Source organism: Oryctolagus cuniculus, chromosome 8 (assembly GCF_051225735.1).
Source record: "Oryctolagus cuniculus isolate XC-2025 breed Fujian yellow rabbit chromosome 8, ASM5122573v1, whole genome shotgun sequence".
In the NCBI taxonomy this organism is placed as follows: Eukaryota; Metazoa; Chordata; class Mammalia; order Lagomorpha; family Leporidae; genus Oryctolagus; species Oryctolagus cuniculus.
The window spans coordinates 43,635,068-43,658,433 of NC_142874.1; the positions used below are offsets into that span (position 1 = coordinate 43,635,068).

Consider the following 23,366-nt stretch of genomic DNA (forward strand, 5'->3'; position numbering starts at 1 on the left):
CAAAGATAAAAGGAAAATGTAAGTTATTTGATATAGTAAGATTGGTCTCATTTTGAAATAGTAGGAATAAAAATCCTAAGAACCTACTAATAACTTAGAAATGTGTTATATGGTGAAATAATGAAATACAACATAGAAAAATAAAATTTTGAGTAAAATAACTTAAAGAAATACTATAATTCATATATTAGGTATCTTCAAAAAGCTCATGTATATACATATCATGAAAAGAACTATGCATGTATTTCAAAAATTTTTACACTCAAACTTACCTTTTAATTCCATTTTCCACAAACTTTCTTATGTACCTTGTATGCAGATGTAAAGATCAAATGACCCTGCACAAATTCTGTAATATTGTGATTAATCGAAAATTACCTATTGAAATAATTTATCTCAAAAGAAAATAAAGAGGAGAAATTTTTCATTACTTTTCATTTGTGACAGCTGAAGAAAATGGGGATTTGTATTTTTGAGACATTTCAGATTCATTTCAACAACTAACATGGCTTACATTTGAGGTACAAACCTCAAGGTAGTTAAGTATGTCCATGTTGTTTACATGATTATAGAGCAGAAAGATATAGGTTGAGAGTGTTGTGGGTTTAAAGGCAGGGAGAAGGAAAAAATATTGTCAGCCAGTTGGTAGGAATAAGGAAAAAATAAGGAAAGATTTCAACAGCTGGATATTTCTTTAACTAGCAGAAAAGATGGTTGGGAATTAGAAGTCATTCCATGTAAAGTAAAAGCATAAGCAAACATTCAAAACTGGGAAAAACAAAAGTATACCTAGAGAACAAATAGTATAGTTTGTGTATGTATGTGTCTGTGTATACATAAAGTATGTATTTATAAAGATATAATGAGAAAATGATATATAAGTATATATTCACAAACATATATTGAGGAAAAATATCATGTGTGGGGACATACTGTGAAAGATTTTATGCCAATTTGAGGGGTTAGCAGTCCACTCATTGGGAAACTTTTGAAAGTTTTTGAGCACATCAGTGCTATTATAACTTTATAAAAAATTAACTTAGAAGCAGTACATAAGACAAATTGGAGTGGAGAAGACAAGCAGAGAACAAAATCAGGAAGCTGTTACATATAAGAAGTAATAAACCCGCATTAGAGAGATGGCAGTGGGAATTTAAAGGAAGGCCTCAATTAGAAAAATTCACAGGGCACCAACCATTCACTCTGCAGCTGACTGAATGTAGCCGGGAATGAACAGAAAGTATCAGAGAATTCTTCCCGGGTTCTGGCTCCAATCACTGCAAGAAAGGTGGTGCCATTAACTGAAAAATAAGTTAGAACACTGTGTCTAAGGAAAGTGGATCTTTGTGCTGCCAAGACCTCCAGGTTACAGCATCAGTAATTAGTTTTGGGAGCACTGGCCAAACAGCATTCAGAACTTAGAGTTAAGACACTGGACTTCATCTGCATAGAAAGGAAGTCACAAAAAGGATGGGAGCACCAAGGCAGATAATACAGAAAGCAATGAAGTAAAATTGAGGGAATCTCTCATGTGTGGGAAGACAGAAGAAGGAAGAGAGAAATCGGTAAAGAGAAAAGAATGAGTGTTCCTAGAGTTTACATAGTCATTATTATTCCTCCTCCTCCATAGTCATTATTTCTCCTTCTCTTCCTCCTCTTCGTCCCCCCTCATCCCCCTCTCTCTCCTCCTGCTTTTCCCTCTCCTCCCCTTTTTCCTCCTCCCTCTCTTCCTCCTCCTTTTCCTCTTCTCTTTCTCCTCTCCTTGTCCTCCTTCTCCTTCTTTTCCTTCTCTTTCTTCTTTTTTTTTAAGATTTATTTATTTATCTGAAAGGCAGAGTTAGGGAGAAGCAGAGGCAGAGAGAGAGAGAAGTCGTCCATCTGCTGCTTCTCTCCCAACATGGCCACAACAGCTGGGCCTGGGCCAGACTGAAACCAGGAGCCAGGAGCTTCATCTGGGTCTCCCACGGGGGTGCAGGAACCCAAGCACTTGGGCCATCTTCCAAGCTTTCCCAGGCCATTATCAGGAAACTTGATTGGAAGTGGAGCAGCTGGGACACCACGCAGCACTCACATGGGATGTGAGTGGCTTTACCCATTCCTCCACAGCACCAGCCCCCATAGTCATTTCTTGAGAGGCAAGGGCAAAGAGCACACAAGGTATTTTTCAGCTATGTCAAATGTCATAGAGAGGTTAGGGAGAAAGAGGAGGGATTTTCTGGGACCTACTGGTTACTTCATAGGGGTTCATTTTCAACACAAGCCTAGAAGGTTGAGGATAAAGAATTGAATGGTTTGAGGTGACATAGAAACTTCAGAAGTAGATTACAGTTTTCTTAAATGTGATATTAAAGAGAGAATGGGTTAAGACAGTGGGAAGAAGCCATGAAAGAGAGAGAAAGATGAAGAGAAACAATTCCAGTTATGTGAGAGATAAGTTCAAGAGCTCCACTGATGGGTTGGCATTGTGGTGCAGCAAGCTAAGATGCTGTCTGCAATGCTTCCATCCCGTCTCAGAGTAGTGGTATGAGTCCTGGCTGCTCCACTTCTAATCCAGCTACCTGCTAATGGATCTGAGAAAAGCAGTGGAAGATGACCCAAGTCCTTGGGACACTGCTACCCACATGGGAGACCTGAATGGAGCTCTGGGCTCCTGGCTTTGGAGTGCACAGCTTCAGCTGTTGGCAACTATTTGGAGAGTGAGTCAGTGGATAGAAGATCTCTCTCTCTCTCTCCCCTCTCTACCCCCTCCCACTCCCTCCCTTTCTCTCCTTTAAAAAACAAACAAACAAAACCCAAAACTCCGTTCTCTTAAAGAAAAAATACCCTGCTAGGGAAATGGAGAAGAGACATGGAGTGTTATGAAGACTGAAGTTGAGGGCCTCACAATTAAAGGCTTAAATTTGGGGAAGCTGTGGCACAGTGGGTAAGATAGCACCTGCGATGCCTGCATCCCTATTGGAGTGCCTAGGGTTCTGTTCCTGATTGTACTTCTGACTCCAGCTTCCTACTTATGTACACCCTAGAAGGCAGCAGTATTTGGGTCCATGCCACCCACCTGGTATACATGGGCTGAGTTCCTGGCTCCTGCTTTCATCCTGGTCCAGCCCCAGCTATTGTGGGCATTTGTAGAGTGAACCAGTGAGTGGAAGATCTCTGTCCGTCTATCTCTCTGTCACTCTGCCTTTCAAGTAGATAATAAATAAGTAAATCTTTTTAAAAATAAAGCAAAACAAAAATTTAAAAATGACTTGGTTTACCTTATTGTCTGCACAACCCATACGTTTTTATGATGTTATGACATATTTCTCAAATGATAGTTAATAGGCATTCAGTAGCTATATTTTGAGTTTAACTTAGTTAAAAATCTAATCTCACTGCGTTGGTATATACTCTCTTTTCAAGGTACAATAAACTTTTTATTGTTTCAGATTATTTAAGCAGATGGGACATAATAAAGATTTTACTGTTTACTTCTTTTTTTTTTAACTTTTATTTAATGAATATAAATTTCCAAAGTACGATTTATGGATTACAATGGCTTCCCCCACATACTGTCCCTCCCACCCACTTCTAAATCAGAAGGAAAAGGAGGTAGATGGAAAAGAGAGGAATCAAAAAAGCTCTTGCCTTTTCCTGCTAAGTTTAGTTGTTTTTTTTCTGGGAGAATTTAAAATTATTGACAGAAATATAAAATGATATAATTAACTCTGGATTAAAATTGTCCTATTATTCATGTTTTCTAAGATTGTTTCCAGGTCAAAGAAGAATTCTGTTACCTTGATAGGCCTCAAGCCCAGTGAATAGAGTAAATGGAAAGTTAGAGGGAAAAAAAGATCATTAAAAAGCTTGGATACCAAGAATATCTATAGAAAACTACTTGAACATTCATTTGTGTATTGATAACAACCTCAGAGTATGTTTGAGAGAGAGAAATGTAGGTGATTGAATGCATAATAAGAAAGGAATTCAAACAATACTAATATGCTTGTCTCCTTTATATTCTAGTCATCAAAGTCTATTCTCTTTAAATGTAACTAAAAATAGGTTATAGACTTAAATAATGAAGCTGGGATTTAAACACCAGCATTTTGACTCCAGAAACAGTGATGTCATCCACTCTGTTGCCTCCCTAAAGTGCCACCCAGAAAACTGCAGTGCAGACGTGGATGGATACCTCATCATTTACTTGGATTGTGTTTTTAGAAATCACTTGTTAATTTGTTTATCATTTCATTTTAATTCCAAATTAAATCACTGTGTTTCCCCATACTAGGACGGAGTTACAATGACTTGAATCAGTATCCAGTGTTTCCCTGGGTCATCACTAACTATGAATCAGAAGAACTGGATCTGACCTTGCCAAGCAACTTCAGAGATTTGTCCAAGGTAATGTCTGAGGAATCATCTGAAATGTAGTTATATTGCATGTAAAGAGAAATTTGAGTTATTTTAGTTCTTTTCATATAACTTTAAAAATCTTTTAAATATAATTATAGCTTTAATATACTTATCTTTTAAATTTGCAATATTCTCAAATTGAAAATTTTAGTGTGCATGAAAACTTGATTACAATTAAACACATTATTGCACTTATTTTTCCATGTGTATTCAAAGAGATATCAGCCCCAATGTCAACTTCTTCTAGGGGTATGTTAGACTTTGATGAAACATATGAAGGAAATCATGGGCAGTACTCTTTTTTTAAAATTTTATTTAACAGATACAAATTTCTTGCATTGCATAAGTACAAATTTAAGAACGTGATTCTTCTCACCCTGTGGGCAGTACTCTTATATAAAGAAAAGGGGCTGTACAGTGCACCAGGTCTCCTAACCAAGCTCTTACCTTTTGCCTTCTCTGATCCATTCCTTACTGCAACAAAATGGATCCTCTTTAAATTTCATTTTGAATTATATAACTTCAGCTTAAGTCTTTCTTGGCTTATTGAATGCAGAATAAATCTTTCTCAATTCAGAACTTTGCTTCTCTGCCTTGAAGATTTCATCTCTATTTGGGGAGTAGCTGTCCCATCATTTAGGTCACATCCTCAGGGTGACCACTGGTGACTGCCTTCCTTCCCTGATGTAGTGCTCTGTTTCTTTCATAGCACCTTCCATACTTCGCATTTTATGTATTCCTCTGTCTACTCGTTTTGGTTCTTCTTGTGTCCCTTATTAACCTCCATAATGATAGGATTGTCCATCATTTCCTCCCTGTCTGACACCATACCTGCCACTGAATAAATATGGCCAAGTTCTCAGAACACCAGATTTTTTTACCTTTAGCACTGACTTCCTTCAGGAATATACCCAGGGAGGGCCAGTGTTGTGGCTCAGTAGGTTAATCCTCCACCTGCGGCGCCAGCATCCCATATGGGCACCAGTTCTACTCCTGGCTGCTCCTCTTCCAATCAGCTCTCTGCTAATAGCCAGGAACAGCAGTGAAAGATAGCCCAGAAAGAAGTGCTTGGACCTCTGCACCCCTCTGGGAAGCCCAGAGGAGACTCCTGGCTTCTGGTTTTGGATCAGCTCAGCTCTGGCCAATGTAGTTATTTGGGTACTGAGCCAATAGATGGAAGACCTTTCTCTTTGTCTCTCCCTCTCACTGTATGTAATTCTGCCTCTCAAATAAATAAAGAAAATCTTTTTTTATTTAAAGATTTTTATTTTTGTATTTGAAAGGCATAGTTGTTACAGAGAGGCAGAGAGAGAGAGACAGAGGGAGAGAGAGAGGTCTTCTATCTGCTGGTTCACTCCCCAGCTGGCTACAACAGCTGGAGCTGCACTGATCTGAAGCCAGGAGCCAGGAGCTTCTTCCAGGTCTCCCACGGGGGTGCAAGGGCCCAAACACTTGGACCATCTTCTACTATTTCCCCAGGCCATAGCAGAGAGCTGGATCAGAAGTGGAGCAGCCGGGACTTGAACTGGCACTCATATGGGATGCTGGCACTGCAGGTGGCAGCTTTACCTGCCATGCCACAGCACCAGCACCAGCACCATAAATAAAATCTTTAAAAAGAAAAAAAGAATATACCCAGTCTTCTCCCTTAACTCTTCTAAATCCATCTTGGTCCATAGTGACATATCTGCTAAAGTTATAGCAGATATATTATAGCAGAAGTATAAGGGTCAGGTATGGTATTGTGGCACAGCGGGTTAAGCAGCTGTTTGCAACACTGGCATCCCACATTAGAGCACTGGTTCAAGTCCCAGCTGCTCTGCTTTCAACACAGCTTCCTGCTAACGTGCCTGGGGAGGCAACAGATGATGGCCCATTTATTTGGGCCCCTGCCATTCACAAGGGAGACCCAGTTGGAGTTTCGGGCTTCTGGCTTCAGCTTGACCCAGCCCTAGTCTTTGCAGCCATTTGAGGAGTGATTTAGTTGATGGTAGAACAATCTCTCTCTCTCTCTCTCATTGTCTCTTCTTTTTCTCTCCCTTACATTTTTCTGATATTGGAGACAGCATGCTCCCTTATCACCCATTCCAGGGTATGCTCTTTTTTGCACTGGTGTGGTTAACATTGGGAATGTTTAGAGTGACTCCTGTTTGTCCTCAAGATATGATTTTCTTCAACATAGTCCAAACCCAGCAGTCAGTGATATCAACATTTTTCTCATGTCAAACAGTATTGTTTAGGATTTGGCCATTGCCTGTTTTATAACCACCTCTTCTTTCTCTGTCCACGTCTTTGCTACCATCTTCTGTTCCTGTAGTGTCTCATGTTCACCTCTTGTGACTTTACTGTCGTTTTTCCCTTTATCTGGAAATTGGAACTCCCGTGATACTCTCTATTTACTTCTGTTAAAATATATTTCATAATTTATTAAAATTTTAATTTTTTTCTTTTCTTTCTTCCCTGTTAAGTGAAACCATTCATATAACTATTGTACTTGTTTCAAATCTCATAATATTTCATGGAAATCTATAGAATTCTGTAGTTAAATAAATAAGGACTGAATTAGTTTGACTCATGTAATGAGCCATGGAGCAGGTCAGTAATAAAAACTGGACAACTCGTGAATTCTCATGCTGTCATATTCTACTCTGTCTCCATTGTTTAAGTTCTATGTGCATAAAGGTAAAAAATAATATTTTGTGAATTTATTAGAATGTAAAATTTTTTTCAAACAATGAGTGACATTTAAATAAACATCTTGAGGTAGGCATTTTGCCTAGTAATGAAATGTCAGTTGGGATGCCAGTGCTCCCTAACAGCAGAGTGCTCTGAATATTGTCTGTGCTCATGCATACTAACTTCTTGCTAATGTGTAACCTGGGAGGCAGCAGTGGGGTGCATGTAGGTTAGTCCCTGCCAGCCACATGGGAAACCTGATTGAGTTCCTAGTTCCTGACCTTGGCCTAGCTCAGTCCTGGCTGTCATGGGGCCTTTAGGGAATGGACCAATTAATGAGAGATTTCTGTTTGTCTCTCTGTATCTGTCTTTTTCTCAAATATAAATACACAGATACATACATATATACATATCCTTTCTTGGATTATAGAAGAATTGCCTCCACTTTTATCACTGAATATTTTTAAGTATGTAGCTCATCAAGATAGTGTGTGCTTCAAATGATTCTTTTGGAAATGTCCTTAGGATGCAATGCATAGTAAGATGGACTGTGGGCTGGGCCCATATTTCTGTCCTGATTGGAACAGCAGCTAATGGTGACAAGTGGGAGACTTGAGTGCTCTGAGGCCTTATTTCTGTCTTCTCCCATGGTTGTTCCTGAAAAGAAACTCCCTTTTCCTTGCTTCCTCCTTTCACCACCACTCTTTTGTCAACTGCCTGCATTCCCTGATCCTTTTCTATATTCTAAACTCTACTAGAAATCTTATGTGATTAGAAGAAAGCCTCCATTATCATTTCATTAGATCAGAAAAATGTTGTTGTAGATTGTTTGACAGCTAAGCAGAATTCTTTATTAAAATTAATTTTTACTTGTATTTTACAAATGTTTCTTGGGAACTTAACAAATACTTTTGTTGGGTGGGTACAATATTATTTTAATGAATGTCTTTATAACATCTCTTTTGGATATGATAAATGAAGCTATTTTATGTCCTCAAGTATGATCAATAATAATTTTGCTTTTTTATTTTGTAACATTAAAAGTAGAAAAGAAAGGGGCAAAAAGCTTAAACATAACAATCACCATCATTACTCTCTATCCACATATGTCCATATCCCCTTAACAGAGACAAAAAAAAAAATCATTTGTGTGATTTAGTGCCTGTAAATGTACTGGCATCTATTTTTATATTCTGAGAAATTTAATGAAGTATTTGTATTTGTGGCTGAGAAAAGAATATTTGTAAAGAGTTCTTTCATGAAGAACTACAGCCGAGTAGTGAAGAGTAGTGAATTAGGGACTCCAGGATGAAGTAGGATGCTCTCATACTCAGCCACATATCTCATAACGAGTATCGCCTTTCCTATAAACCAGCAGTAGTTTGAATGCTACAAAAGTCATTCAGGTTTGTGAAAGTGGAATTGCACTGATACTAATTGCTTTCAAAATATTAATTAAATAAATGATTTTGGAATTGACTATACTATTTTAAGTGGGATAATCAAGCACCTCAGATATTTGAAAGTTGTGCTTTGCCTGTCTAAAATAGTGATAATTGTTTATTTAATAAGAGTGTTTCATCCCTTTTAGTATTAAGGTCTGCCAAAATGTTTACAGTGTGATTCAGTTTTCAAATATTTGTTTATGCACATGCTTTCAGGAATACATTTCGGGTATAAATGAGCTGTGTCTGTACAAATAATGATTCTAATAGAATTGTATTAAAATTTGTCCCATAGTATACATTTGACAAATATTACTATTTGTTTAAATAAACTTGAGAAATCCTGGAAAACATAATGTGCAAAGCTTAATTTAGAACATAAACAGATCTTATCCCCATTCTTAAGCAGATAATATAGCTTGACTAGCTTTTAGATGTATTGAATTATTTATGCATATTTATGTCCATTTAAATTCCCCAAAGCTTGTTTTCAAAGGAGTTTTAGTAGCATTGATACAAAGCTACAGATTATTTGGTAATCTATTCCATGTTGCACAGGGAATTTTCTTTCTGAAAACTGAATTAATGTAATCAACATCCTTTATATTATTTTTCTGATCATTCTTTGAGAAAAGTAAAAGTCTGAGGGAACAACATAAATATCCTCTTTAAAGTATAATTTTTTGTTCCATCTACAAGATCTCTTAACAATTACAAATTAGTATTGTCATTATGTTGAGGTCAAATTTAATTTGAATATTAAATATTTTCTAGTATTGAAGAAATCCTCATTTAGTGTAGTAGTTTAGTTTATTCTTTCACTGCTGAAAAAAAAGTAGAGATCAGTTTTGAAGTTGATTTTTTTTCTCCTCCTTTATTTTGTTTGATCAGTAGTCTGAAATTTTGACTGATGAGTAGACATAACTAACCATGCAAAGAATTTGGAGTGACATTAATCCATATTTTATAAATACACATTGATTTTATATTTTGACATCATCCTTGAAAGAGATGAAGATCAACATTTTCTATTTGTCTCTCTCTTCTAAAAAATTATAATTAGGGCAGGAATATATTTACAAAATGTCATACCGTAAGTACAGATTGTGATGGCTGAGTATTAATAGTATCAGGACTTTATTAGCAGATCTCAATGATTTTCTTTGCAACTCTGCTTTTTTTTCCTGTTTACTTTGAAGAATGATTGTGTAACCTAATTTTATAAAGAGAAAGACCAAGACAGTCCAAGCTGATTATTTTTCTTCTAATTGTCGAGCATGGTTATTTTGGAATATTTACATATATCTTTGTCCTGTACTCTGATTAACTGCTCCAAAATGCTAATGTATTCTGATTGAAATGCAGTTGATAGGCCGGTGCCATGGCTCAATAGGCTAATCCTCCGCCTGCGGTGCTGACATCCCGGGTTCTAGTCCCGGTCGGGGCGCCGGATTCTGTCCCGGTTGCCCCTCTTCCATTCCAGCTCTCTGCTGTGGCCAGAGAGTGCAGTGGAGGATGGCCCAAATCCTTAGGCCCTGCATCTGCATGGGAGACCAGGAGAAGCGCCTGGCTCCTGGCTTCGGATCAGCACGGCACGCTGGCTGCAGCGTGCCGCAGTAGTGGCAACTGGAGGGTGAATCACCGTAAAGGAAGACCTTTCTCTCTGTCTCTCTCTCTCACTGTCCACTCTGTCTGTCAAAAAAATAAAAAAAAAATGCAGTTGATAGCCATGTACTTACAAATGAAAACTTCAGTATCTTGGCCATGAAATTTAGAAAGGCAGGAACATCCCATTTATTAACAGCTATTATTAATTGAGCACTTTCTATGTGCTAGATTCTTACCGAAGTATTTTACATGTGGTAACTCCTTTAATGCTCACAAAAATCCTTTAGATAGCTAACATTATTATTGTCTTTACAGAGGCCAAAACAGGCCCCTTGAGGTTAATCAAGTTCACCAGGTTACAAACCTTGTAGGTAGACTGCGAATTTGAACACTAAACTAGTGTTTTTCAAATTGTAGCACTGAAAAAAAAAGAATAGAATAGGACAACATAACATAAAAAAAGGAAATAACAGTGTGCATCATGTCCATATCTGCTTCAGTTGTATGGGTGTGTGTGCATGTGTGTGCTCGGTTGTGATTTAACTAACGTCTCTCACTATGCATTTTGGCCCAGAAAGTTTGAGAAGCACTGCAGTATGCTGTCCTGCCTTCTCCTGTTGGCACTAGTTGCTTAGTCTCTTTTAATGTTATTTTATCGAGTTGCTTTTCATCTTTACTGATGAAATATATGCTAGAATTCAACCACTGTACTGCTGGTGCAGAAAGGACAGCTTGTTTTCCAAACTGCCTGCCTTCTTGTCTTTGTTTCAGGTTATGCTCCAGCCTTTTCTGATGAACCCTATTTCACAAAAAAAAAAAAAAAAAAAAAGCTAAATGTTTGGTTAAAGCTAGAGAAAACTCAGTGTTACCACTCATTCCTGTCTTCTTTTGTCTGTTATTTGTTAAAAGAATACTATTGTGGCTGGCGCTGCGGCTCACTAGGCTAATCCTCCACCTGCGGCGCCGGCACGCCGGGTTCTAGTCCCAGTCGGGGCGCTGGTTCTGTCCCGGTTGCTCTTCTTCCAGGCCAGCTCTCTGCTGTGGCCCGGGAGTGCAGTGAAGGATGGCCCAAGTGCTTGGGCCCTGCACCCACGTGAGAGACCAGGAGGAAGCACCTGGCTCCTGGCTTCAGCGGGGGTGGGGTGGGGGGTGGGGGGTGTGAACCAACGGCAAAAGGAAGACCTTTCTCTCTGTCTCTCTCTCACTGTCTAACTCTGCCTGTCAAAAAAAAAATACTATTGTATGCCAGAAATTCTTAATTTCTGGAGATTTGAAAGAACAAAATCAAGTAGTTCCTATCCTGTTTTTTTAAAACAAAACAAAACACAGCTCTGAAGAAGGCAGGGGAAGGAGGAAGACAGGAAAGGTCGAGTATTTTGTCATTTGCTATTTTGAATTCATACTTTTAATATAAAGGGAAATACCAAGAATTTTGAGGTAGAGTTTAAAGAAAAGCTGATTTTTATCTTTAGAGTACAAACCCAGTGTGAGCTGTTGTTTCAGTCCAGAGTGCAGAAGCAAGAAGGGTGAACAGCAGAGATGGTGAAACTGTGCTGTCATCTCCTGCTTCCTACCTTGCCATAGGAGAATCGGAGGAAAGTGTACCAAAACTGACTTTTCGTTTTTGATCCAGGCTCTACAAAACTGTTTTGTTTTTAAAAACCCATCTTACAGTGTTGTACGAGTCACACCTTGTTAGCCTAGACATTTCTGTTACCTTCGCCTGGATCAAAATTTTCTGCAGAGTAAACTCTGGGAAAACTTGAGAGGAAGAAATGACAAAGCTCTACTGAATTTACTTGCTGGTTTCTGAGTTGCTACTGTTTGCCCTTAGTATATATTGTCTTCTTTTTCTTTAAAAGACAAGTAAGTTATCTCTGTGTGTATGTATGTATGTGTGTGTGTGTGTATGTGTGTATGTGTGTGTGTGTGTGTATGTATGTGTCTCTCCTTTATCTCCTACCATTTGTCTGTATATTTTAATATGTGAGATACTTCTCTCTAACACACATTTAATATACAGCATGCATTTTGACCTGGAATTGACTACCGACATTTAACTGTTGTTGATCAGACAGCACTTCTTTATCTCTTTAAGTTTTAAGTGCTGTTTCTGACGAATGCCAGTCCTTTTAGTCTGCTCTGTAACAGATACACAGGGAATCAATATACCATCTAGATGTCACAGAAGTAAAAGACCGCTCCTGGTGGGTGGGGGGAAGGCTGTGTGAGCATGATAGGTATTATACCTTTTTCTTTCTTTTTCTCTTTATTGGGCTTCAGAAAAGCAGCAAACCTTGTGTTACTATGGTAGTAAATAATGGATCTTAAATTGTATAGGTAAAATATAAATGCAGATAAAAAACAAAACATGCCCTATATTGCTGATTATATTTTGGATATTTCTTGTTAGCTGACAAAATATATTAAAAGTATTTTAATCTTGGCATCTAACATGGTTGCTGTTACATGCCACATTGATTTAGGATTGTGGTATAAATCGTATTCCCTGGCCTTAGGAAGGTTTTGTGGTCTAATTAGCAGACGACTGGTATCAGGAGAGTTCAGAATGTATCTGTAGGGTTGAGAGGGAAGCCCTGGTAGGTGCCCTCCACTGTAAAAAACATTCATGTATGCTGTCTTCCTTAGTCCCCTCAACAACACCATGAGGAATGTGTTGTTATCTTTGTTTTACAGATAAGGAAACTAAGATTTAGTGAGGTTAAGGAACTCTCCAAGGTCACACATTTTCCAAGTTGGTAAACCCAGGATTTGATCTCAGAGTTGTCCCTGTCAATTAATTTTTAGACCTCAGGTATGACCATAAGTAACATGGAAAATTAGATTGAATACTTGCTTTGTAAAAACACTCTTTCCTTAATTCAACTTCCCTTCCCTATTAACAAAAGGCAAGAGATTCACTTTTGGGGAAACTTCTACCAGAGAAGTTTCCGATGGGAGAGCACCAAGAACAGCAGAGGTGGGGTTTAAGGTCAAGGGTGGAAAACAGGATTAACTGAAAGTCTTAAGTACTGAAAGGTGAAGGCTCCTGGGTCCCTTTGGCTCTCTTACTACCAGGACTCTGGCAGCCAAACTTATACCAGCTCCACCCCATAAGGCAAAGGTTGTATCACTCTTTGGGCATGCTGACCTGCTCAAGAGAGAAGACTAGAAATGCTAATGATTATAGGGATCATGCTTGGAGCTCAGCTGATTTCCCTTCAGAGAAGTCTACCAGTTCACACTGTGTGCTTTGTTCTTAAAAATGAAGCTACAGCCAGGCATTAACATTTAAAGACAATCTCTGCTGTGAAAGATGACAAAGACTAAAGCAAATAGGAAAATAAATAGAGACTGGAAAAAAACAAGGAATTTAAGAAGGAGAAGAAACCTTAAAAAACAAGACCATGAATAAATGGCCTCAGCAAGGAAAAAAATGTTGCATTAATGGAGTAAGAAAAATGGTGAGCAGTAATAAAATTAGTTAAGAGTTAGGACCTAATTACAGATATACCCTAAGAAGAATATTAGGATGGTGTAGGAAAAATAGCCTGGAAAGGTAAAATTAGAGGACTAGATAGAGAATCTTTGGATTTAAATAGACTCATGGCAGCTTTCTTCCATTTGTAAATGTGGAGACCTATCCAAAATGCTTAATTTGAGGGTTCTATTTAGCAAATTGTTATTTATTTCATATAACCCTAAAGAAAATTTTCAAGTACGGTGACCTTTTCAAACCTGTTCAATATGGGTTTATGAATTTAAAATATGTCTATGCAATGCTCTTTCAAGAATTTAACACTAAGTTCAGCAAAGTGTGAAGAGACATGTGTTATTTATATATATTTGTATATAGAAATGCACACGCACACTCTCATATGGGTCTTCAAAAAGTTAATGGGAAGTGAATGTTATGAATAAAACTGCACAGCTTTTGAAATGTTTTTGTGTCAAAATAAACATCTTTTAATTTTATTTTCCCACAAGCATTTTGAAATAACCTCTGACTGTGTGTATGTATGGATATGATAGTGCATTTGGAGGATTTGTATAAGATGTGCTTTTTAAATGGTCTTCAGTTATGTTGTGTGACATAACTGTGTGTTGGCATTCTATGTAATGGATTTTATTTTCTACTAGAACTTACCTTGTAGTAGAAGTTTTTGAATGGTTCTAATAGAGGTTAACCCTACACTTAATTTAAGCAGCCTTCAATGACATTGTTTTCTAACATTAGTCAGAAAATGATAAACTGAAGCAACTGAAATGGATTGTGGTTAATATTACTGTCAGGGTGATGAATAATCCTGACATTCACCAGCAACACACTGCCAGTCAGTAATCCTTCTCAAAGTTAAGTATTTATTCTCTAGTCGTGCTAAGTTACTGTGATGTGGAGTAGTGACTGTTTATTATTATTATTTATAAATGAATTGTTTTATTCGTGTAGCAGTACTAATTTAACTCCACATGCTCTTTGTCTCTTTTGGTATCTCTGCTTCTCAGATAAAGAATTTTTTTAAAGTTAATGGAAAATGTGTATTATAATGTGCATGGAATCTCTAACCTCCAGCAATAATTGCTCAATGATTTTCAAAGTCATATATTCCATCTGTACCATTAAATGTGCAAGACTTTATCCTTGTGCCAAAAATAAACCCATCTTTTAATCCAATTTTCAATGCATTTTTTTTAAAATGTGCTTGTATCTAGGTCTCTTTCTAGACTCTGTATTCTGTATATCTGTATATATCAATATATCTGTCTTTCTGTAAGTGTCATACTGCATTGGTTACTGTAGTTTATAGTAAGTCACGAAAGCAGGTTATGTGACCCCTGCACCTATATTTCTCTTTTTCAAAATTGTTTGACTGTTCTTGAACTTCTGTTTTTGAGAATTAACTTGCCAATTGCTAATTAAAACAAAAAACTTGCTAAAATTTTTATTGAGATTGCATTGAATCTATAAGCCATTTTGAGTAAAAATAATATATTAACAGTATTGAATCTTCCAATTCATGAATATACCTCTTCCATTTGTTTAGTTGTTTAATTTCTCTGCAGTGTTTTGTAATTTATAGCTAACAGTATTTATACACCTACACATTGCTTAATGATGAAAATAGATTCTGTGAAATGCAGCATAGTGGCAGGGGTTTTTGTTGTTGTGGGAAAATAATAGAGTTTACCTACACAAACTTAAGCCACCTACGATGTCAGTAGATGATATAATCATATGGATCCATCTTTGACAAAATGTTGACCCAAGTATCATTGTTTGGCACTTGACTATATGTGTTTAATTTATCCTAAAAAATTGATATTTTTAATGCTATTTACATTTTTTAATGCCCTTGTTCATATAGTATAGAGATACAACTAAATTTTTAAAATTTATCTTGTATTCTGTAACCTTGCTAAACTCAATTAATATTAGTCAGCTTTTTTTTTTTTTTTTTTGACAGGCAGAGTGGACAGTGAGAGAGAGAGACAGAGAGAAAGGTCTTCCTTTGCCATTGGTTCACCCTCCAATGGGCGCCGCGGCTGGCGCGCTGCGGCCGGCGCACCGCGCTGATCCGATGGCAGGAGCCAGGAGCCAGGTGCTTTTCCCGGTCTCCCATGGGGTGCAGGGCCCAAGCACCTGGGCCATCCTCCACTGCCTTCCCGGGCCACAGCAGAGAGCTGGCCTGGAAGAGGGGCAACCGGGACAGAATCCGGAGCCCCGACCAGGACTAGAACCCGCGGTGCCGGCCTATTAGTCAGCTTTATATAGAGCTTTTATAGTACTTTCTACAAAAACAAACATAGGAGGGCCGGAGTTGTGGTGTAGCAGGTAAAACCACCTGTGACGTTGGGGTCCAATATGGCACCAGTTCATGTCCCAGCTTCTCTACTTCCCATCCAGCTCCCTGCTAATATGCCTTGGAAAAGAAGTGGAATGTGGCCCACTTATTTGGGCTCCTGCATCCATGTGGAGAGAACCAGATGAAGCCCATGGCTCCTGCCTTTCCCAGTCCTGGCCACTTTGGTCCTGTGGAGAGTGAACTAGCAGTTGGAAGATTTCTCTCTCTGTCTCTCACTCTCTCTGTAATTCTGACTTTCAAATAAATAATCTTTTTTAAAAAATGTCATCTAAGTCAGATTTTGTGAGAGTAAAACAAAAGTGTATTTCACCCTGAGGCAAAATGCCCATCAGCTGCGAACCTCTGAAATCTAACAAGTTATGTGCCTTGGGTTAGGGGTGCCATGGTGGTGTAGCAGGTTCTGGCTGCTCCACTTTCAATCAAGCTCCCTGCTAATGGCCTAGAAAAAGCAGCAAAAGATGGCCCAAGTGCTTGGGCCCCTATATCCACATGGGAGACCCAGAAGAAGCTCCTGGCTCTGGCCTGGGCCAACTCTAGCCATTGTGACCATCTACGGAGTGTACCAGCAGATGGAAGATCTTTCTGTCTCTTACGCTACCTCTCTCTTCCCCTCTCTCTATAGCTCTGATGTTCAAATAAATAAATCTTTTAAAAAATGAAAATAGCATCAGGGAATGAAGACTCATTGCACTGTATCAACTGGTCTGTAGTGCTGAGAGTGTCTTGCCTTTGGTCTCGGGAAGAAAAGCATTCAGTCTTTCACTGTTAAGTGCAATATTAAATTCAGGTATTTTTGTAGATACTCTTCATTAGCTTGAGTAAGCTCCCCTCTATTCCTAGTTTATTGAGAGTTTTCATCATAATTGGGTACTGAATGTGTCAAATGCTTTTTCTGAAGATGATTGTGATTATATCATTTTAAAAAATTATTAATATACTGAATTATATTGATTGATTTTGGAGTTTTTCATTCCTTAGATAAACCAGAGTATGATGTATTATCCTCTTAATGAATATGTGGATCTGGTGTTCTGATATTAAGAATTTTTGAATCTATATTCTTGAAGGGTATGTCTGTAACGTCTTTGTAGTTTTGGCATCAGGATAATGCTTACATGACAAAATGAGTTTTTTTTTTTTTAAGATCTATTTATTTAGTTGAAATATTACAGAGAGAGATGGAGAAACAGAGAGAGAAAGATCTTTCATCTTCTGGTTCACTCCCCCAATGCCTGCAGCAGCCAGGTCTCCCATGTGGGTAGCCGAGATTTAAGAACTTGGGGCCGATATCTGATGCCTTCCCAGGCATGTTAGCAGGAATCTGGATTGGAAGCAGAGTAGCTACAGCATGATCTGGCTTTCTAGTATCGGATGTGAGCATACCAAGTGGCAGCTTGCCACAACCATCATGCCACTGTGCCCACCCCTAAATTTTAAAAAATTGTTTATTTACTTACTTTTCATTTTATTTGAAAGGTACAGAGACAGATAGAGAAAAATCCTCCATCTGCTGGTTCACTATTCAGATGCCTACAACAGCCAGGGCTCAGCCAGGCCACAGTCAGGACCCCATTTTATTCAGGTCTTCCACGTGGGTGGCAGGAACCCAAGTATTTGAGCCATCACCTGCTGCCTTCCAGGATGCACATTAGCAGGAAGCTGGATGAGAAGTTGAGGAGCTGGGACTCAGACCAGGCCCTCTAACACATTCCAGGCCAAAACCCGCCCTGATTCTACGTTTCAAGTGGGGTTTTGAGACCATTTACATTTAGTGTAATTTTATGACATGATTAGTTTAAATTTATCTTATCTTCTTGCTGTTTTTCATTCCACACATTAGCTCTCTGTACTTAGTCTCCCTTTATCTTCCTCTCTTTAGAGTATATTTATGATTCTGCTTTATTTGTGAAAGAAGAACAGATACTGGGAGGTAAATCATATTATATGCTCAGAAATGTGGATGCTACTCCCAAAATGGCTGCATCAGCCAGGATTGGGCCAGGCCAAAGTCAGGAGCCAAGAATTCCATCCGTGTCTCCTACTTGGGTAGTAGGAACTATGCTATTTGAGGGATCATCTCCTGTTTCCCAAGCACATTAGCAGGAAGCTGAAGCGGAGTGGCTGGTATTCAAACTGGATCTCCGGTGTGGGAGGAGGGTGTCACAAGCTTCCACTTAATCCACCTTGCCACAATGCCTACCTTGTGTTTTATTTTTTATCTCATGTGCTAGAACCAGTCCAAAGCCATATCTAGCTACTATATGTGGTGGCCAGGGCCACTGATACCTAAATCTGAGCTTCACTAGCTGATGGGTGGTGCCTCATAAATGGTGATTAACACTCTCCTACCATCAAATGACTAAATTTACCCACTTCACCAAATATGTCTGAGATTGCAGTTGTAGAGGAAAGATACAATTAAGTGTTAATGTAAAAGAGGGTGAAAAGGTGAGTTTTATGTGATGATAACCATCCCAGTTGCACAGGGAAAGTAAGGTAAATTTTAGAGAATATTTACCAATTTAATGGGCCTTTTCATTTTTGACTCATTTCTCCGTCAGTGGAGTAAATTCTTTTGCCAATAATCTGGCTGCTCTAGTTTTGTCCAGTTAGAGTATTTCGCGTAACCATTGTCTGTCAGAACCACCATCAGAGCAGCACTGGGGAGGGTTACAGGCGCTGGACGGGTGGTGCAAGTGCTGCAGCTGGGGATTGTGGAGTTTGAGAGTCACTGACCCTTCCTTGTCAGGAGTGGGCTTTTTTCTGGCGATGTAACTGCCTTTAACCCTTAGTCATCAGCCTGTCAAGCCTCACGTTGCTAGAAATCAACTCCCAAAGTGTTAGCGACATTTCCTAGCTTTATGTATGATCTGTGGCTTTTCTTGAGTCATGAGAATTATAGTCTCTACTGTTGAGCTCCTATTAGAGATTATCTCACTAAATTGATTATCTCACTAAATTGATTCCAGTAATCCCTTTCTCCTGGAAGGCACCACCTATCTCCAGTTACACTTGCACAATAATAATTTGACCTCCTTGTCTGATATTTGAGATCCACTGATAGTTTTTTTTAATCTGATGAGGAATTTTTTAAAAAGATTTATTTTTTATTTATTTGAAGGGCAGAGTTACACAAAGAGAGAGAGAGAAAGAGAGAGAATCTTCCATCTGCTAGTTTGCTCCTCTAGTGGCAAGAATAGCCAGGGCTGGGCCTGGCCTTAGCCAGGAACCAGGAGCTTCATCCTGGTCTCCCACATGGGTGTTGAGGCCCAATGACTTGGGCTATCCTCTACTGCCTTCCCAAGCACATCATCAGGAAGCTGGATTGGAAGCATTGAATATACTTTTCCCCATTTGAAACACTTTTGTTATATTCATATGTCTTTCAAAGTAAATACAAAGGGGATTTTAAAAGCTGAATATTCTTCAAGTAATTTTTAGTTTTATGTACCCAGCTTATAGATGCTAGTGGAACATTATGTTACCAATAACCCATTATAAAACTCTGTGGATGAGTTCCTTGATTTCAATGGCATTAACTGGTTCTTTAAATGGTTGGTGAATCTATCTGCAAATGGACAGATTTTGTCACATCTGCATTGGGCCTTTATGGTGTTTATCATTTTCATGACAGTCCTTGGATTTTTGGGACTATTTCTTGGGTTCTTCCTGGTATTTACTTATACCCTGGCTTTGGGTTATTGGACTGTTTTCATCAATTTATGTGACTTTCTCAAACTCAGATAAAAATCAGTAGTAAAAATTGCTTCATGCTAACTGTAGCTGAATAACATAGAATTATGAAGGCATCACTGCTAACTCTACCAATGTGAGCATTTCAAATGATTTAGATTCTACATAGGCACAATAAGTAAAATGGAATACTTTCTTTTTCCCAAGATGTGTTCATAAAATTGAAATGGTACAGTAGATATATATTTAACACCACTTGTAAGTATATTTTCAAGGGAGTAAAAAGGGCTCTGATACTTGAAAACAAAAAATGCCTATTTGTTAACTCTAAAAGCCACAGAAGTATGCTGATGAAATTTTTTCTTGACAATATTAAATAAAGTCTAGAGTGTGGAAGATAAGTGCCAAACCATTTCAGCCATATATAGCATAGAACGAAATACCCTACAAGCCAAGGTTGTGTAAAAATGCTGATCAAGCTGCTTGTTATACTTGTCATTTAGATAAAAGAGCTGATACAACCAAAGCAAAATAGTTGCTGCACCCCCCAATAGTGGCAATGCTGCTAAATGACAGGGGCTATTTGTTTATTTTCCTCATTAGAGGATGGGGGAACGCAGGTGGTGGAGACAACCAGCATAAAATTCACTGGGTTCTTTAAACAGCTTCAGCAACACAGAGAATTAAAGACTCTCATTTGGCTTCATGGAGGTGGGGATACAAATATGAAAGTTAAGAAGGGAGGCCGACACTATGGCAGGTTAATCCTCTGCCTGCAGTGCCGGCATCCCGTCTGGGCACCAGATCTAGTCCTGGCTGCTCCTCTGCCCGATCCAGCTCTCTGCTGTGGCCTGGGAAAGCAGTAGAAGATGGCCTGAACACTTGAGCCCTGAACCTGCATGAGAGACACAGGAGAGCCTCCTGGCTCCTGGCTTTGGATTGGTCCAGCTCTGCCTGTTGGAGTCATTTGGCGAGTGAACCGTGGGTGGAAGACCTTTCTCTCTGTCTCTCCCTCTCACTGTTTGTAACCCTCTCTCTCAAGTAAATTAAAAAAAAAAAAACTAAAAAAAAACTAAAAAAAAAAAAAGAGGGACATAACACTGTAAATTTAGGTGAGAACACCTATGTTTTTTGTTCCTTATGTCTATTCCCAAGATAAAATATGCACTGCTTTCCTTCCATTTCTTCAGCTGTCATCTAAATCGACATACAGAGACATTAGGTAGAGAAAAAACTTTAGTAATAATTTTTAGAAAGGGAATTTAATCTAAAACTCCCATGAAAGACTTCTAATGGACTTGCTAGTTCAGGCCCAATATATATATATATTTTTTATCAACCCACCAACCCAAATCATTCTAAGATTTGCTTATAAGTTTGGTTAGAGATGGCTTCAAATCTTGTTGCTGCTACTATCTAGGTAACCAACCATTGCTAATCTGTTCACTTCACTACTCCAAAACTCAGTTTTTTTCATTTACAAATTGAGAATGCTAATAGGTCCATATATTATGAAGTTGTGAAGATGATGCTGTGACTTGTGTAAGACTTTTACAACCTTTGCTTATATCACGATATTATCGCATAGAATGATCTATATGCCACAGTTTTTTTTTTTTGTTTTTTTTTTCCTGGAGCTTTTCCAAACCTGATCCTTATGTCTTGATTAAGAATAGGTATCTATGATGTAACATTTCCTGATAGCCTCTTCAATCCTCTGAATTCAGAGGTTTTTTTGTTTTGTTTCTGTTCATTTAATCAGATACCTTACACTTAATTTACAATACTCTGTCCTTTATCTTGACGTTTTTACAACATAGACCTATAAGGGAGCATTGAGTTAAATCATCTTGTTGCTTACTCTGTTCTCATCTTTTGCCTTCACTTTGCAGTGGCTCTCTTTGAATGGCTGTTCACCTACCCTACTTTCAGGCAGGAATAAAATAATGGATAACCCTTATTTGCACACAGCCTCTTAAATATTGTAAGACAGGCTCTATCTGTCATCACAGAATTAAAGGATATTTCCAGTGTCCTAAGTCACTCCACATGCAGATGATACCGGCAGATGTCTTTGAGTTGGTCATCGAGAGCCTGAGCGCCATTACAGATTGCTCATGCTCATTTGCGTCCCGTTCCTGAACCCCTTCCCAAACCCCCTCTTTAATTTTTTATATAAGAAGGTATTTTATTATTTTACTAAATAATGTACTAGTGAATGCAGTAGATTGTACTTTCTCAAATGGCAAATGATTCTTGGTGTCCATTTCTCTTTGATTCCCTTGAGAACCTTGTACTCATCCGTGTTTTTGGAGGATCCACTTTCTACGGCAACGGTGATACTGTCCACGAGGATCCCAACAGTGCTTCACAGTAAAGAACATTTTGCTTTGTTGTTCTCTCATGGGTTCTTGCTCAAGATGTTCCTCTGTTTTCTTCTAATCTGGCTTTGAGCACTTGATCCTGTGTCTCTTTATGATTATGCACAGGATCTGTGGCGGGATAGGTTTTGTGTGGTGGAAAGGATGTCAGGAAGGGCGATAGCATCCAGTTGACCTTCCACCAGATGTCAAGGCAAGCTCTACTTTGCTGATAGTCATCTGGAAGAGAAGAATTTATAGATTTATGACACACCCAATATAAAACTCGGTTTGGCTTGGAAGTAAGCATTTCAAAATAGTTTTCTTGGGTATCACCCATTTTACTGCTACTGCTACCATGATGTAGCAAGATATTTATCAGGCGATATGAAGAAAAGAGGTTCTGAAGGAAAAACTAGTTTTAAAATCTGCCTCTAGCTAGGTCAGGTGTTTTCGCTGCCTGGGCCTAACATCTTCTGTGTCCCTTTGCACTTCTGACCTCTCTTCTCTACCCTGTTGTCCTTTAGTGTCTCCAAGGGCCCTGTTTCAGAATCTTCTGCCCCTGGGTTGTCTTTTTTTTCTTTCTCTTTCACCTCCTTCTCTTCTCATCCCTGTATGTTGGGGTTTATTGATTTCCCAAAGCAAGCCTTTATAGAAACATGTGAAAAACCCTTTGAGACATCTAGATTTTAAAGAGAAGTTTGTTAACTCCAGGGGATCTTTGCCTTGTAGAATTTCTGAGATTTCTTGCTGATTCCCTACCACTTCCTTGCCTTCGGTAACTATGAGCATGATTCAGGAATTTGAACTTCAGTTTCTGGAGATTGAAAGAAATTGTAGCAGTTCCTACAGAACTTTCAAAAGAAGGAAAGCATTATGGTGTTGATAATAACATTACTGGCAGCTACACTTGATTGTTTTCTTCATCTCGAGCTCATCTAAGCACTTTACAGATATTAGTCTTTTAAATCAACCTGTTAAATAAAGATCACATTTGAAAAACAGAAATGATAGGAGTGTACTGAAATTAGGAAAACCAACTTGTAATGCGATCATTTTTGATAGGTAAAATGGCCCAAAGAGAGAATTGTAAATGTTTGGTTTGAGTCTCCTAGGTTTAAGTTGATTTTGAGCTAGATTACTTAAGATACTTCATTTCTCTTATTAAAATATGAATGGAGTAGGTGTTTGGTCTAGCAGTTATGGTGATGCTTGGGATGCCCATTTCCCATGTCTGAGTGAGTACCTGGTTTGGAGTCCTGACTGCAGTCCACATTCCAGCTGTCTGCTGATGCACACCCCGGGAGGCAGCAGATGGCAAC

The 23,366-nt window shown here is 38.5% G+C and overlaps 1 protein-coding gene and 1 pseudogene across 2 annotated transcripts in view; one reads left to right on the forward strand and one right to left on the reverse strand.

Annotated features, from left to right (window-relative positions):
• Window positions 1-23,366, forward strand: part of LRBA (LPS responsive beige-like anchor protein) — a 751,045-nt gene that overhangs the window by 542,082 nt on the left and 185,597 nt on the right. For both annotated transcript variants that reach the window (XM_051819347.3, XM_051819348.3), the window contains exon 43: window positions 4,274-4,386. In XM_051819347.3, coding sequence (XP_051675307.3) covers window positions 4,274-4,386 — 113 coding nt within the window. The remainder of the gene's footprint in view (window positions 1-4,273; window positions 4,387-23,366) is intronic.
• On the reverse strand, window positions 21,869-22,493 carry LOC149124999 (large ribosomal subunit protein mL42 pseudogene; annotated as a pseudogene).